Consider the following 15,439-nt stretch of genomic DNA (forward strand, 5'->3'; position numbering starts at 1 on the left):
TAAATGGCTCCAGTGCTACCTATGATTCTCAAATTGGTGTTCCTGGAGGAGGTGGTCCCTGCGTGCTGGAGGCCACCGTAGTGAGGAGCAGGTAATTACCACCTGTGTGCTGGGACATGCCCTTCCTGGCTCTGCTTTGTACTCAGGGCACTGCATTCCCAGGCTCCCTCTTCTTCCCAGTAGGTTTGACACATGGGAGGCACTCCTGGGAACTGGGGGGTGGGAGAGAGCAGAAGCCAGGATCTGACTGCCCATCTGCTTCTGCCTTTCATCAGGTACCAAGCTGCATCTCCGTGGTGGCTCCCACTCCCAGCAGACAGCCCTGCTGTGGTTGCATCTTTCACCTTCTGGTCCCAGCTTCTGGGCTCTGCACTCCCTCTGCCCCGCTACCCCGAGGGCTGGCATTGAGGGAAAGAAGCCATTCGTTAAAGAATACCTACTGTGTGACTCTATTTGTGTGACGTTCAAGAACAAGCAACACTGCATTTGAGGGTGGAGGGGATGACACAGCCAGAGGAAACTTTCTGTGATGATGGAAATGCCTTATACCTTGACTGAGGTGTTGGTTACATAGGTGTGGGTACATTTGTAATGACTCATGAAACCACACGCTTAAGACCTGTGTGTTCAACTGGGTGTGTCTCATCCCTCAATCAAATGAGTAGAATAAGAAGAAATCCTGGTTAAATCCCAAGAGTGTTTTCTAATTTCCTGGTTGGATCCTGATGAAAATACAGTTTTTATTTTGAAACAAACACAGGTAGACCGCAGGAGAGGATATAAAATTTGAACATAGGGGTTTTCGTTTGTTTGTTTTTAACGATAAAACATGAGACTTCAAATGGAATTTCACATGTGGGCTGGTTTATTTCAGGCCATGTTCCCATGTCTATAGGAGGTTGTTTTCATCCTCCCCTACTTTTCTCTAGTCAAAAATGTTTCCAAGCACCGACCTGTATAAAGTGCCTATCTTGGCCTGGCGCATTGCAGGGTCTCAAAAAAGGTTAATTCTTACTAATACAAGTTGGGTTTAATGGGTCAGTTTAAGGCCTGTTTTCTGACTTTCTTCAAGACAGTGTGATTTCACCTTGTGATTTTCACAAAGAATTCAGCCCCTGAATTCTGCCCAGGGTGGGGAGGGAGGGCTTTCTCAGACAGCACAAGCCTGACACATAGGCACATATTCAGGGATGTTCTTATATGGCTCCAGGAAAGGAAGCAGGATACTGAGAACATCGGTGCCCCTCTTCATCACACTCCCAGAAAAACAGTCCGTGCAGCCCAGCACCTGCCTTAGTCTAATGATTAAGGGAGAGATGGTGGCCCCATCTCTGGAAAGCTAGCCCGTGTGCATCATTGATAAAGGCTGTGAATGGACCAGAAGAACCCTGGCCGTTCTCCCAGGCTGTGAGTTAGAGAAAGGGGGATGAGGGCATGCATCCTGCTGTATCTCAGGGTCCAGATGGGCCAGCTGACTTGGAAACACTCTTGTCCTCCAGGGCCTGGGTGGTGGACCCAAGCTGGACTGTTTCCTGCACCCTGGTTGCCTGCTGGGCGGGTGACACCGAGTGTCCATTCTCAGTCCGGCTCTAAGTGGCACGGTTCCGTGGGCTGTGGCCCCTAGCGGGTGGGCAGGGCCTAAGTAGGCACAGGCGGCGCTGGGTCTCCAGGCGGCAGAAGTGATTCTGGTTGGACACCCGGGTGGCCACGCCCAGCCCACAGGTGGTTGAGCAGGGGCCCCAGGCCGTGCTCCATTCTGGGCAGGAGACACCAGGGGCTGGGGGAGCGATAAGACCAGAAAACTGGGGTCCTGGGGGAGAGAGAAAGGGGTCAGCACAGCAAGGTTAGGCAGACAAATCTACCCGCTGGCTTGTGGTGCAATCTTGGTCATGTGGCTTAACCTCTCTGGACCTCAGTTTCTTCCTATGTAAATTTCCTAATAGTTGATTGTTAGGATTGACTACAATAGTGGAGGTGAAGTGCTTAACACAGTGCCTGGTACTTATAAGCACTTTGTAAATATTAGTTACTGTATTAGGCAACTATGATGGCATTGACCATGATGGTTCCCCAGTAAATGCTAAGTGTCCGCCACAAGTCCTGTGATAAGTAGCATCTTACAGGAGGGAGGTTGGGGCCTGTGCATATGGTGGTGGTGCCGTGACCTGACAGCAAGGATGCTGGGACCGCAACGTCATGTCTGGAACAAGGCAGATTCACCGCCGTCTAGCTTTTCCTCCTCCTCCAGGCTTATTCTGTTCTGTGAATATTTTAGTATCCTTCCTTCTGGTCCTTTATAACCAGTGGTTCTTACCTGGGGACAGTTTTTTTTAAAAATATTTATTTGGTTGCACTGGGTCTTAGTTGCAGCAAGTGGGCTTCTTGCTTGCAGCTTGCTGGCTCCTTAGTTGTGGCATGCAAACTCTTAATTGCGTCATGCATGTGGGATCTAGTTCCCTGACCAGCGATTGAACCCGGGCCCCCTGCATTGGGAGCACAGAGTCTTTTTTTTTTTTTTTTTAATTTATTGGCTGTGTTGGGTCTTCATTGCTGCACATGGGCTTTCTCTAGTTGCTGAGAGCAGGGGCTACTCTTCATTGTGGCACGCAGGCTCCTCATTGTAGTCGCTTCTCTTTCTGTGGAGCACAGGCTCCAGGCGCATGGGCTTCAATAGTTGCGGCCCATGGGCTCAACAGTTGTGGCTCACGGGCTCTAGAGCACAGGCTCAATAGTTGTGGCGCACGGGCTTAGTGGCTCCGTGGCATGTGGAATCCTCCCAGAGCAGGGCTCGAACCCGTGTCCCCTGCATTGGCAGGCGGATTCTTAACCACTGCACCACCTAGGATGTCCAGGAGCACAGAGTCTTAACCACCGAGACCAGCGAAGTCCCCTGGGGACAGTTTGACCCCTAGAAGATAGTTGTCAACATTTGGAGACATTTGTGGTGGTCATAAGTGGGGGTGGGGGCTACTGGAATCCAGCAGGGATGCTGCTAAACATCCTCACTGCACAGGACATCCCCTCACAGCAAAGAATTACCCAGCCCAAATGTCACTGGTTCCCGGCTTGAAAAACTCTGTGTTATACACACTTGCGGAGTATTGTATGATGTATATGTTTGTATAGCTGCAGACACACACACGTGCACACACGCAGTGGAGATCAGATTGCATATATGGTGTCATGTCCTGCTTTTTATACACAAGGCAAACTCATTGGCATTCTCCTATGTATTTAAACAGATGTATCATATTCCATTGTAGAGATAATAACAGCATACCCTGGAGTGCTGTGTGCCAGGCACCGTCATAACTGCTTTGCTTGTATTTACTCATCCAAGCCTCACAACCGCTCTGTGAGGTGGATGCTCTCATTCTCATTTTACGGCTGGAAGAACTGAGACACAGAGAAGTTAAGCACCTTTCCCAGAGTCACACAGCTGGGCTTAGAACCCGGGCAGGCTCCATGCTTAACCCGCCATGCTCTACTGCCTCTCGTGTGGCACATCTTCTATGGAATCAACGCCCTCTTTTCGGTTGCCTTAAAAAGATCATATTCATATAATAATAATTTAAAAAACCTTAGTGACATACCAATAACATAATCTCTAAAACTGAAGAGTTTATAGCATGAGGTCACTGTTTCCTGGCCGCCCCTAGGCCCACATCCCAGAGGCAACCACCTTGCCTGTTTAGTTTTGAGTTCCTCTTTTGATAAACCCCAGTAATAAGGTATTAATAATATTATATAGTATTTAAATTGTAGTATATAAATGTTACTAATATGTATCAATATAAGTATTATAATAGTATATATTATAATAATATACCTCTATATTATACCTCTGCTATGAAATGTGAGAATTTGGTTAAAGTGTCCTAACCCTCCTTTCCCCTCCCTGCCACCAATTTTTATTTTTAATTGTTTATGATTTAAAATTATATACTTGTACCACCACTTCCTGTTTTTATCAAAGAGGTTTTATGCCCCTCCACTCCATTTTCCTGTGTGTCCCCTTAGCCACTGCCCCCTCCCAGCTTTTGTCAGTATAACCTTGGCTTTGACGTGTCTGGGTGCCCTGACACCTAAGAGGCCCCGCCCATTCCCCCCGTCCCCCGCTCCCCGCCCCCGCCGCCCGCATCGCCCTCCCTGCCCCCGCCGCCCTCCCCGCCTCCGCACTCCTGCAGCCCTGGACCAGCCCTGCACTCACCTTGGGCTGGGAGGGGCTGGACCCCCAGCCCCCCTCGCTGGTCGCACACCCACTCGGGGCAGCACTTGCCCGGGACTTCCACCCTCTTGGGGTGGGGACAGTCCCAAGTGGGCAGCCGCACGTCCTCGCTGCACAGGGGCACACAGGTGAAGCCGCCGTCCTCGCAGCGGCAGCGGATCCTGCAGTGGGGCTGGAAGGTCTCCCCATCCCGGTAGAGGCGGCCATTCACCTCACAGCTGCCGTCATCCTCTCCCCCTGAGGAGGAGAAACCGGACCGCCATCGGTGACCCCCAACTTTTTCCTGAGCAGGGCTGCACCAGCCACATCCTCCACAGGGTCCTCTCTGCAGAGCTGGTCTGGTTCCCACTGGGGAGGCAGTGCCCTTACAGAACCTGAGCGCTGCAGGGGCCTCCCTCCCTGAGATATGCACCCCTGACCCATCGCCATCCTGCCCTGTCACCTGCAGGAGGACAGCGTGGCATGCTGCCTCCTGGCGCAGGCTTTGCGGGAAGACTGGCCTGGTTTCAGCTCCTTTATTAGCTATGGACTTTGGCCAAGTGATTTCACTTCTGGTTTTAGTTTCCTCACCTGCAAAGTGGGTTATAATGATACGTATTTCACAAGGTGGAGTGTAGACTAAATGAAATGATATTGGTGACGAAAACAACATGAAGGAGACCTTCAATAGATCCCAGCTCCTCTGTTATTATTAGCAGAATTATTATATATTATATTATTATTATATGTCAATAATAATGTTTTAAAAATGTATAAAATATTACCACTGTTATAGACACACTGAGATTTCATGCCACAAACTCTCCTTGTCCATCTGCTGTGCTATATTCATTACTGCCAGGTCAGGGCTTAACTTGCTGGCTGTGTGACTTTGGATGAGTGACTTAACTTCTCTGAGTCGCCTTACAACCACAGTGATGAGAACAGTAATTCATACCTTCAGTGACATAACAATGTGTACACAGCATCTAGCACAGGGCTAGGCATAGAGTAGGTATTCAAGAAACACTCTTTGGATGAAACCCTCAAATACGGGCAGCATGGCCTCTTCCTCCACTGCACATGAACCCCTTGAGGGCTGGGGCCAAGAGGCTTCATCCTGGCATCCCCTGTGCCAGCTCAGAGCACGGATGGGACCCACAGAACTGCAGGAAATGCCCTTTGAATGAATGCCTGGCACAAGACTCAGCATGGGAGGGACACTGATAAAATAGTTCCGACTCATTATTTCAGAGATATACATTGTGCCCCTCCTGTGTGCCAACCACTGTGCTCCAAGACAGATCTAAGACCCAGCCCTTACCCAGAGGGATTCAAGGGCCAGTGCAGGGGAACACATGTGGATGTCGCCATTTCCAAGAGAGAGTAAAGTAAGAGCCCTGGAGAGGTGTATGTGGTCACCTCTCCGGGGCTCAGGAAGTGCAGAGAAAGGGACAATCGGGAGGGTCTCCTGGAGTTATGTGGGGGAAGTTTCTGGACCAGGGGTCTATTAGAGAGGGCCCAGAAGGAGTAGGGTTTTGGCAGCGGTATGTGTGTATGGGTGGGGGGATCCCAAATCCAGTACATGTGGAAGTGCCTCAGGGTGCCTGGGACCTCGCCCATGGATGCACTCAGACCCCAGGGTGGGGAGTGGCTGCCCAGGCCTCATTCCCCCCACTCCCTCCCCAGTCGGCTCTGAGCTGGAGGACCCAGGAGAGGTGCAGGAAAGCTTACTAAAATTATCGCCCCCTCCAGCTGACTTTCCTAAATAATCCCTCTGTTTACCAGGTCATCCCAGTGACCAGGAGGCCCCAGGAGTCTGGCTGGGAGGGCTTTGGCTCTTACTCTGAGAAGATGCGAAGCTGTTGGAGGCTTTTAGGCAGAGGAGGGATGTGATCTGGATCTGATTTATGTATTTAAAGGAGCCCCCAGGCTGCTGTGTTGAGAACAGACTAGGGGCCAAGGACAGAAGCAGAGAGACAGTTATGGGGCTTCTGCAAAATCCAGATGAGTCACGATGGGGCTCAGGCCTGGTGGTAGCAGTCCAGGGACTGAGAAATGTTGGAAATTGGGAAATATTGTAAAGAATTTGCAGGTGGGTAGTGAGTGGGATGTGAAAAAAAGAGTGAAGCCAAGAATGACTCCAAAGTTTGAGGTCGAGCCACGGGAAGGATGGAGATGCCCTCGGCTGAGTTGGGAAAGCTACGCATTTAAAGCCATGGAGACTGGGAGCTCGTGATGGACATGTGCACAGCTCGGCAAGGGTCCCCAAAGAAGGGCTATCCAACTAGTGAGTGAGAGATTTGGGGCAGCACGTGCCCTCCAGAGCCAAGATCTAGACTCAGCCTCTGTGAGGTCTTAACTGGCTCTGGCTCATCCGTAGCTTTACCAGCTCCAAGCCTCCAAATTCAGTTCCAATCATTAAACATTCAGGAGTACCACTGTGTCACCTGACCAGGGCTGGAAGTTGCAGGAAAGAGCAAGGACCAGGTAAATTCTTGGCCTCCAGTTATTTGAAATTTGAATCAAGGTGGAATAAGAAAAGCCCTTTAATAAAGTTAGTGACAGGAACAGCCACGATGTATTAACCACATACTGAGCATCAGGCAGTAGAGCAATAGAAACAAAGATTGTGGAGCCAGCTCCCCAAGTTCAGATCCCAGCTCAGCCACTTATGAGCTGTGTGAACTTGGGCAAGTTACTTAACGCCTCTGTGCTGCTTTTTTTCCCCATTTACAAAACGGGGATGACATTAGGACCTACCTCATATGGTTGCTGAGAGATTAAATGAGGTGATATTTGTGAAACTCTTAGTGTCTGGTTCATGGTAGGTACTAGGCATGTGTTCAATAAATAAATTCTGACAAGTGCTTTACATGTATCATGGCTTAGCTAGATAACAGCCTTGTAAGCTGTTACTTATAGAATTTTTTCTTTAGGTAAATTTTTATTAGCAATCATCTATAAGTTTATAAAACACATCGCCCCTTTCTTGTTATTATACTCTCCTGACCCAAAAAAGCATTTAACAGTGATTTACTATTAATAACTTTATGTCTATAAGGTTTGTTTTCCTTTTAACAAACTTTTCCTATAGATGGACTTATCGTCAGTGATTCATGGGCCTTTCTCTCCCATTCTTTTTTTTTAAAGTGTTACATGCACATAGATAAGAGTGGTAAATTGCTCTGCAAGGCTTATTATTAAAAAAGAAAGAAAAAGAGAACAGAACAGTCCCTCACCTTTTTTCTATTTCTCTAAAGCAGTGGTTCTCAATTGGGGATGATTTTGCTCCCCAGGGGACACGTGGCAATATCTGAAGACAGATTGTCATGAATTTTCGGTGGGGGTGCTACTGGCATCTAGTGGGTAAAGACCAGGGATGCTACTAAAAGTACTACCACACACAGGACAGCCCCCACAACAAAGAAGTATCCAGTCCCAAATGTCCTTAGAGCAAAGTTGAGAACCCCTGATCTAAAGCCCCAGAGGGCACAGGCCTAGAGTGGTGGAAGATGGAACTTGCTCACGGTCGCTAGCAAATAATAAACTCAGGATTTAGACAGTCCAAGGGCTCCCAATCCCAGAAGACAACAGAACAGAAAGTCGCTTTACAGCCTGTGTGATTCAGTCCCCAGTTGTGTAATATTAAGCATGTCCATTAGTATTGCTGAGCCTCAGTTTCCTCCTCTGTAAAATGGGTCTGAAACTACTTACCTCATAGGATTATCATGAGGATTATGTGACTTAGGAGGTAAGTGTTTAGCACAGTGCCTAACACATGTTATGTCCTAAATAGGGAGCTGCCCTTTCATTTTCCCAAGAGTGTTATGAGGGTCCTGGGAAGGGAGGATGACTTCTGGTTTGAAGAATCTGGGAGGGCTGCTCAGGGGAGGAGGTGTTTGAGCTTGGCTTTGAAAGCTGGCTATGATCTGGACAGATAGGAAGGAGGGAGTAGGCTATTTGGGTGGGAGGCATGATCTGAGCAAAGACAGAAGAGGAGAAGTGGGGAGTGGGCTTAGGGAATGTTGTGTCACCGGGTTTGGCTGGGAGAGAGAAGGGCTTCTCTTGGACTCAGGACCTCAAGGCCTTGACTCCCCCCCCCTCAAACACCCCCCCTCTATTAGTCCCGCAAACCTGCTTACAGAGGCACACGGCCCCCTGGCCGCCAGGGCCCGCCCCGAGCTGGCACACCAGCCCCTGGCTGGGGTCGCAGACGTGGAGATGGTCGCAGGGCTCCCCCAGCCGCCGTGCACATACCCGGCAGCAGTTGCAGCCGTCCAGCACCAGGGGCACCCCCAGTGGGCATCGGGGTGGTGGCCAGGGACAAGTACATGGTGTTGGACACAGCTGGGCACACACCTGCAGAGACAGACCTCACTCAGCCATGGTTGTTCAAGGCGGGCAGTGAGACCCTCACAACTGACTCCTTCTCTGCCAGGCTGGGCAGTATAGCATCCACACCTTGGCCCCAGGGTCACACAGACCTGGCCTTGAACCCCAGCAGCCCCGCGGCACTCCCTAAGAGATAGCATGGCATTATGGTCGTGAACAAGGGCTCTAGAGTAGAGTGCTGGAACTAAGTCTGCCCCTTCTTAGCTGAGCAACCTTGGGCAAGTTACTTAAGCTCTCTGAGCCTCATCTGTGAAAAGGGGGCAATAATATTTAAGTCAGAGCATTGTTTTGAGGAGCACATGAAATGATGCATGTTAAACCTTTAGCACGTGGCCTGGCGTGCAGTAGATGCTCCATGCATTTAGTTACGATGGTCCTCATTATGAATTACAATCAAGGGCTTAGGCTCTGACTTCTAGGAACTTACAGGAAGGCAAAAGCAACAAAACGAAGGATTAAAATGACAGGGCACTATACGTTTTCTAGCAGGGGGACTGTGGATATTTCTCTTGAGGGCTGAATAAATCAAACAGTATCATGGGTGTTTTTGATCCTTGTAACAATCTAGAATGTGTTTCTGAATGAACATCAGATCAGCCTGGAGCCTCATGAGGGTCAGTGTTATCAAAGAAACTTAGTAAAAATACTGACCTCCGGGCCTCCTGTGGGACTTACCAAATCAGAATTCCAGAGGCCAGGCCCTGGAATCTGTGTTTTTAACAAGCCATCCAGGGGCTTTTTTTTTTTTTTTTAAGCTCTTTATTGGCGTATAATTGCTTCACACTGTGGTGCCAGTTTTTGCTGTTCAACAGAGTGAATCAGCTGTATTTATACATATAGCCGCATATCCTCTCCTTCCCGCGACTCCTTCCCACCCTCCCTATCCCACCCCTCTAAATCATCACCCATCATTGAGTCATCCAGGGGCTTTTGATGCACAGCTAGGTTACTGGCACCTCTGCTTCAGTCTAACCCCCTCCCCACACCATGGAAAGATGGGGGAACTGAGCTCCAGAGAGAGGAAGGGACAAAGTCCCAGTGGGTTAGCTACAGGGCTAGGAGCTGGCTTCCCCATTAAAGACCTAGGGACCCAAAGCAGGTATAGACTTTTCTGTAACAGGGAGAAGCCTCAGCCAGGGGCCCACCCCCAGGAGCAGACTCAAGGTATCAACACAAGTGTCCTGACTGCCCCTCCTTACTCAGGACACAGAAACAACCAAACCAGAAACCTGATGCCCTGGGCTCCCCATATGTCCATTGGAAATTGGGGACCAAGGACCATACATAATTCAAGATGTTACCAGTGGCCTCCTCTGTGGATGCTTGGAGGACCGGAGAGTTTTATGTAGAGGATGGAAGCCTTGCAGTTTAGGAAGATGAAATTAATGACCTCCTATGTCCTGTGTGGCCCCAAAGCAGGCAATGACCTCTTTGCCCTGATCCGCACCTTTCCCACCCCAGGGCTCCCTGTCCTGCAAACCTCTCTGTGGCCTGCAGTTCCCATGCTGGCCACTAGGGAACGCCCCAAATTGGCAGACAAGCCTCTGGTGGGGTTCGCACATAGACCAGGAGGCACCTACAGGGCCCCCATCGAAGACGGCACTGGTAATAAGAGATGCAAGTGTGCAGCTCTGTGCCTGGAACCTCACAAGGAGAGAGTTCCCATCTCCACAGGCATTTCAAGCAGGGGACGGGGTGATACCAGATTCTAGAGAAGATGGTCTGGCCTCACCCCTCAAAATGTGGTCTGGACCAGCAGTAAGCAGCACTATCACCTGGAAGCTAGTTAGAAAAGCAGCGTCTAGGGCCCTTCTTTATGATTCTAAATCCGCATTTTAATAAATTTGATTCACATGGAATTGAGCTGAGACACAATCATCTGGACTTTGGGGGTCCTTTCCAAACCAGAGATTGTGCTCCCTTGGTTGGTGGAAACTGGGGGGCCTTTGACCAGAACTGACCCTTGGGTCCCTCCCTCCTGAAAGCGGGGATGCCAGGACATAAGCCTTCTGCCTTGCACCTGGGTTCTCACTTTGAGTTGTCTCTGCCAGGCAAGCTTAACAGGGGCTGCCTCTGCAGGTCCTGACATGCAGGAGTGGCCACTGATAACACTGATGACTATGGCTGGCATTCTCCATGGACACACCGATTCCAAGCACTTTAATGTGCTAATTTAACCCTCCAGTGTGAGGTACCAGCATTATGTCCATTTCAATTCTTTTTTTCTTTTCTTTCTTTTTTTTTTTAATCTTTTGGCTGCACCACACGGCATGTGGGATCTTAGTTCCCTGACCAGGGAAAAAACCTGTTCCCCCTGCATTGGAAATGCAAAGTCTTAACCACTTGTACCACCAGGGAAGTCCAGCATTATGCCCATTTTAAAGTCAAGGAAACTGAATTTAAAGCAGTGTAGTGACATCACCAGTAAGACATAGAGCCAGGGTCAGAATCCAGATTCATGTGACTCCAAGGCCCAGGCTCTTAATTGCCACACTTACCTCCTGTCCCCTAGCGGCTCTCGTGCCAGCTTAGCCTGTGCCTCAATTTACCCATTTGTTCAAGAGGGATAATGATAAGTCAGGGAGGGTGTTTCAGCATAGCTAAGGAGGGACTGGTCCTCTCTGGGCTCCCTCTATCTCCATGCCCTTTCTAACCACCCCATCCTGATGTTCAAGTTGCCCCATCACACACTTGGTTTCCCCAAACCCTTGCTGTGGTCCCCAGGGGGCAAGAGCTCTGGATAGAGAATCATCCAGGCAAGAGCTGAAATCCAGGTTCTACCACTGACTTGCTGTGTGACCTTGGACACTTCACTGAACTGCTCCATGGGGAGGGAGAGGCTTCCTCCTTAGTAAAATGGGGTGGAGACCACCTGTCTTGGAGTCGTGACAGGGATTTAATCAGGTCACCGCCAGCTCTCGGTCAATGTGACTTGGCTTGTTTCCAGGTCTCTATCACATGCCTCTGAGCCCAGGAGCTCACAGCCTGCCGGCAAGACTTGGAATTTTTCTGAGGATTGTTGCGGCTTTCATGTGCGTGATGACTAAGTCCCTGTGTTCTGTGCAGGATGCTACCTGGCTCCCTGGGGCCTGGGAAGAATGGAGAGGGGGGCAGGGAGGTGAACAGTGATTCTAGGACAACTTCATTAGTCCCCTGCTCCAACTACCCAAGCTACTCTTCCTGGCATCATGTCCTGCTCATCCCCTTTGGAAGAACAGACAGCAGGATTAGGATTCTAGCAGGGTTCTCAGCCTTCCCCCAACCACTGCTTGGACCCAGGAGAGAGAAGTCCCTCCCGTGATCCTCAAAGGAGCATGAAAATATAGTGAGATCATGGCTTGTGGCAGGGCCAATCCCCGTGACACCAGGAACCTGGCATTTGCTAAGGTGATGGCAGGCTTAGTGACCGTGGCCTTGGTCCAGGTTGGGGGTGGAGAGACAAAGATTGAAGTCCCCTCCACACACATCCAGGCCTATCCTGGGCTCCCTTTCCTCCTTTGCTCTGGTGCTGTGTGGTTTTGAGCAAGCTGCTTACCCTCTCTGAGCCTTGCTTGACTGAAAACAGGGAATAGTAACTCCTTATGGTGTTGTTGGGCATGGTAGGCAAGGTAGATGTCCCACAAGCCCTTTGAAAATATCCCGTAAGACAAGGTCATTATTCCCTGGAGCTGTCTCCCTATCCCCCTCCAGCTAGGGTCAGCAGGCCACTCACTGCCTGAGGACCCAACAGCATTAATGCCCCTGTCGTATGAACCTTCCAATCAGCTATGCGCCAACATCCATTCAAATCCTGGCTCACAGACAAAGCAGGCCATGTCTTGAGTCTTCCCATTTATAATGAGGAGACCCACTTCTGTTTGTAGAGGGGCTAGAGGGTAGTAATCATGAAAGTCCTCTCTTAAACATTTGCCAAATTCCAGGTCCTGTGCTAAGCACTGTAGAGGAACTATGATAAATGATCTTCACAAAGCCTGCATGAACATTATACCCATTCCACTGAGGCTCAGAGAGGGAAAGGGATTTGCCTGGGATCACACAGCAGAGCTGGCCAGAGGCAGCTGTCTGGGTATCAGGGAGAGAAGCTGAGCTGAGCCCAACACAGGGGCCCTGTAGGAATTCTTCCAGGGGGTCCTTGGCTGTGATTTTACACCCCCATCACCACACCAAGGAAGCCAGAAGTATGTTTTGGGGCCCGGGGCCCCCTTACCTTGGAGAGGAGGCAGAGGAGGGAGAAGGCCAGGAGGTGGGTCTGTGGTGTGCCTCTCATGTCACTGTGTCCCCACGGATCCAGCTGTGAGCCTGGGAGGCAGGACCTGTAAGCCTTTATGTTCCGGCGGCTGGAAGGTCACTCCCAGGCACGCACGCACACACACACACACACGCACACGCACATACACACGTGCACACACACATGCTGGTCTTTGTAGCCCTTATTTCTCTCCCATCCTCATCTTCCCATCTGATGAGCCCATTTACCTGAAAGTGAGACCGTGGAGGCCACCAAGGGGGTGCTTGCCAGTGTGTGCACACGTGTGTGTGTGTGTGTGTGTGTGTGTAAGCCAGAGCCAGTGCCAGTGCCAAGAGCCTGTGACAGGCTGGCAGGGGCCTCTTTAGCTCCTCCCAGCCCAAGGAGGCCTTCCCAAGCCGCTGCTGGAGCTGCTGCAGCCCTGCCCCAGACCCCCTGCCCGACCCCGGGGGCGGGGGGCTGTTGATCCAAGAAGTGCTCAGTGGACACCCCCTTTGCAAAGCTGACCCAAGTCCTTCCAAGTCCCTTGGCCCAGACTCCAGGCGGCTTCGGCGGGCCTGCGGTTTCTGGCAGGAAGATTGGCAGTCATCCAGAGGCGGGTGTGACCCACAGCAAAACTTCCCCGGGTGGCTGTTTGCTTTTGGCAACAAGGGGCCTCCCCATGGCCTGCTTGCCGAGCTCTGGAAGGTGGCCCGAGGTGGATGAGCCCGTGTGGCCTGGACCTCACGTGTGCCAGCTCTTGCCCCGCCCTGCTAGGTAATCTGGAAGAACCAAATCCATTGTGTTGAATTCAACCAACTCCGAGGCCCCCTCTGTTGTGTTTCCAGCCCCTGCAGAGGGAGCAAACCCAGAGGGGGAAAGGACGTTGGGAGAGCAGGTGGAATTTTTGGGAATATGGAGGAGGGGTCCTGTTCAGACTGAGGGTGAGGGACAGAACTCTGAAGGAGGAGCCAAGCAAAAGGGAGTTAGAGAGGACAGAACGTTCCAGGCAGAGGGAACAGCATGTACAAACACCTAGAGGTGAGGGACAGCGTGATAGCAGTGCATATTCTAGTAGCAAAAGATGCCTGGTGCTCTGGAGCAGACAGTGAGGTGGGCAGTGGTATTGCACATGGGGAAGTAAGACACGTGAAATACACACCATCAGTATTTGGGGGATATCTACAATGTCCCAGCCCCTGGGTGGGGGGAGGTATAAAGACATGAACTTTGTAGAATTTGGCAAAGATAATACTAGAGGTGGTGTCAAGTGGTGGCTGGAGAAGGCTTTGGTCCCCATCATCTTCCCCAGTATGCCAAATCTCAAAGTGATGGAGCTGGACCGCAGAAAGGTCCAGAATGGGAAGTTGGCAAGGAAGAAGAGTGACTTGATATTAGGTGCAGTTCCAGGAGAAGGAGTTGATGCAAATGCAGATTGGAGATGAAAATGTGGGATTTGATCATTTATGGCTGGAGGAAGTGGCTAAGGGTGAGGGTCACATGTCCACAGACTTGGAGAGAAGGAGATACAGTGTTCTTTTTTTTTTTTAAGATTTATTTTATTATTTATATTTTAAAAAAATTTTGGCTGCATTGGGTCTTCATTGCTGCACATGGGCTTTCTGTAGTTGCGGCAAGCAGGGGGCACTACTCTTCGTTGTGGTGCTCGAACTTCTTATTGAGGTGGCTTCTCTTGTCCTGGAGCACGGGCTCTAGGCACATGGGCTTCAGTAGTTGCAGTGCATGAGCTCAGTAGTTGTGGTGCACGGGCTTAGTTGCTCTGCGGCATGTGGCCCAGGGCTCGAACCCATGTCCCCTGCATTGGCAGGCGGATTCTTAACCACCGTGCCACCAGGGAAGCCCGGGAGATACAGTGTTCTTTATTAATGCTTGTGTTTGAGTCAGAGGCATGCCTAGGATACTTTACACCCAGAGTGGATAGTTCTAGAACACCAACCTCCTTCATACAACAAAATATGATCAGTAATCATTGTGAGATGAAACAAATATATTTCATTTGCATTTACCCTTCACAGCTCACACTGTTTCACCGTTCTAAATTTTACACACAAATCAAAACTGCAAGGAGTCACCTAGAATGGCAGGCTTGAACTACCTGTATCTTTGTCTTCACCATCACTCTATAGTCATTGTTTCTTTGAATCTACTAGTGAGATGCAGAAAGATGTAATACCACAGGGTCGGAGGCAGAAACTGTACTTGGAGAAAGCACGAAAGATTCCAAACTGTTAGGAACTGACTCTCTTGGTGACTGTGTGTTCCTGAGTCCACCTGTGCTGGTGGCAACTGTATTCCTAGAAATTCTCCAGATTAACTTCCATGTAGAAGAAGTTTATTAAAGGATAAGAAATTAAAATGTGCTAATTTGAAGCTTACCTACATAGTATTAAAATCTGTCACTGCAATGATTGTTAGAACTTAGAGCACTAAAAGATATTTTGGGGATGCAGTATTTTCCGACTGACATTGTTTAGATTTGCCAGTGCATGGTGATAACAAAAAGCAGACTTTTTAAATCATCAATTTTATTTTATCTTTAAATTCTCTATGAACAATGTACCCATTTTATTGTCTGTAACCAGGGAAGACCA

General features: G+C 49.8%; 1 protein-coding gene across 1 annotated transcript; it reads right to left on the reverse strand.

Annotated features, from left to right (window-relative positions):
- Positions 1-844: 844 nt before the first annotated feature.
- CCN5 (cellular communication network factor 5) lies at positions 845-13,338 on the reverse strand. Its single transcript, XM_057702476.1, has 5 exons — positions 13,079-13,338; positions 12,810-12,901; positions 8,353-8,569; positions 4,211-4,465; positions 845-1,810 (listed from the first exon to the last, which is right to left on the reverse strand). The coding sequence occupies exons 2-5, from the start codon at positions 12,867-12,869 to the stop codon at positions 1,590-1,592; spliced, it is 753 nt and encodes a 250-aa protein (XP_057558459.1). The 5' UTR covers positions 12,870-12,901; positions 13,079-13,338; the 3' UTR covers positions 845-1,589.
- Positions 13,339-15,439: the final 2,101 nt, after the last annotated feature.

This window comes from Hippopotamus amphibius, chromosome 12 (genome assembly GCF_030028045.1).
Source record: "Hippopotamus amphibius kiboko isolate mHipAmp2 chromosome 12, mHipAmp2.hap2, whole genome shotgun sequence".
NCBI classification, from domain to species: Eukaryota; Metazoa; Chordata; class Mammalia; order Artiodactyla; family Hippopotamidae; genus Hippopotamus; species Hippopotamus amphibius.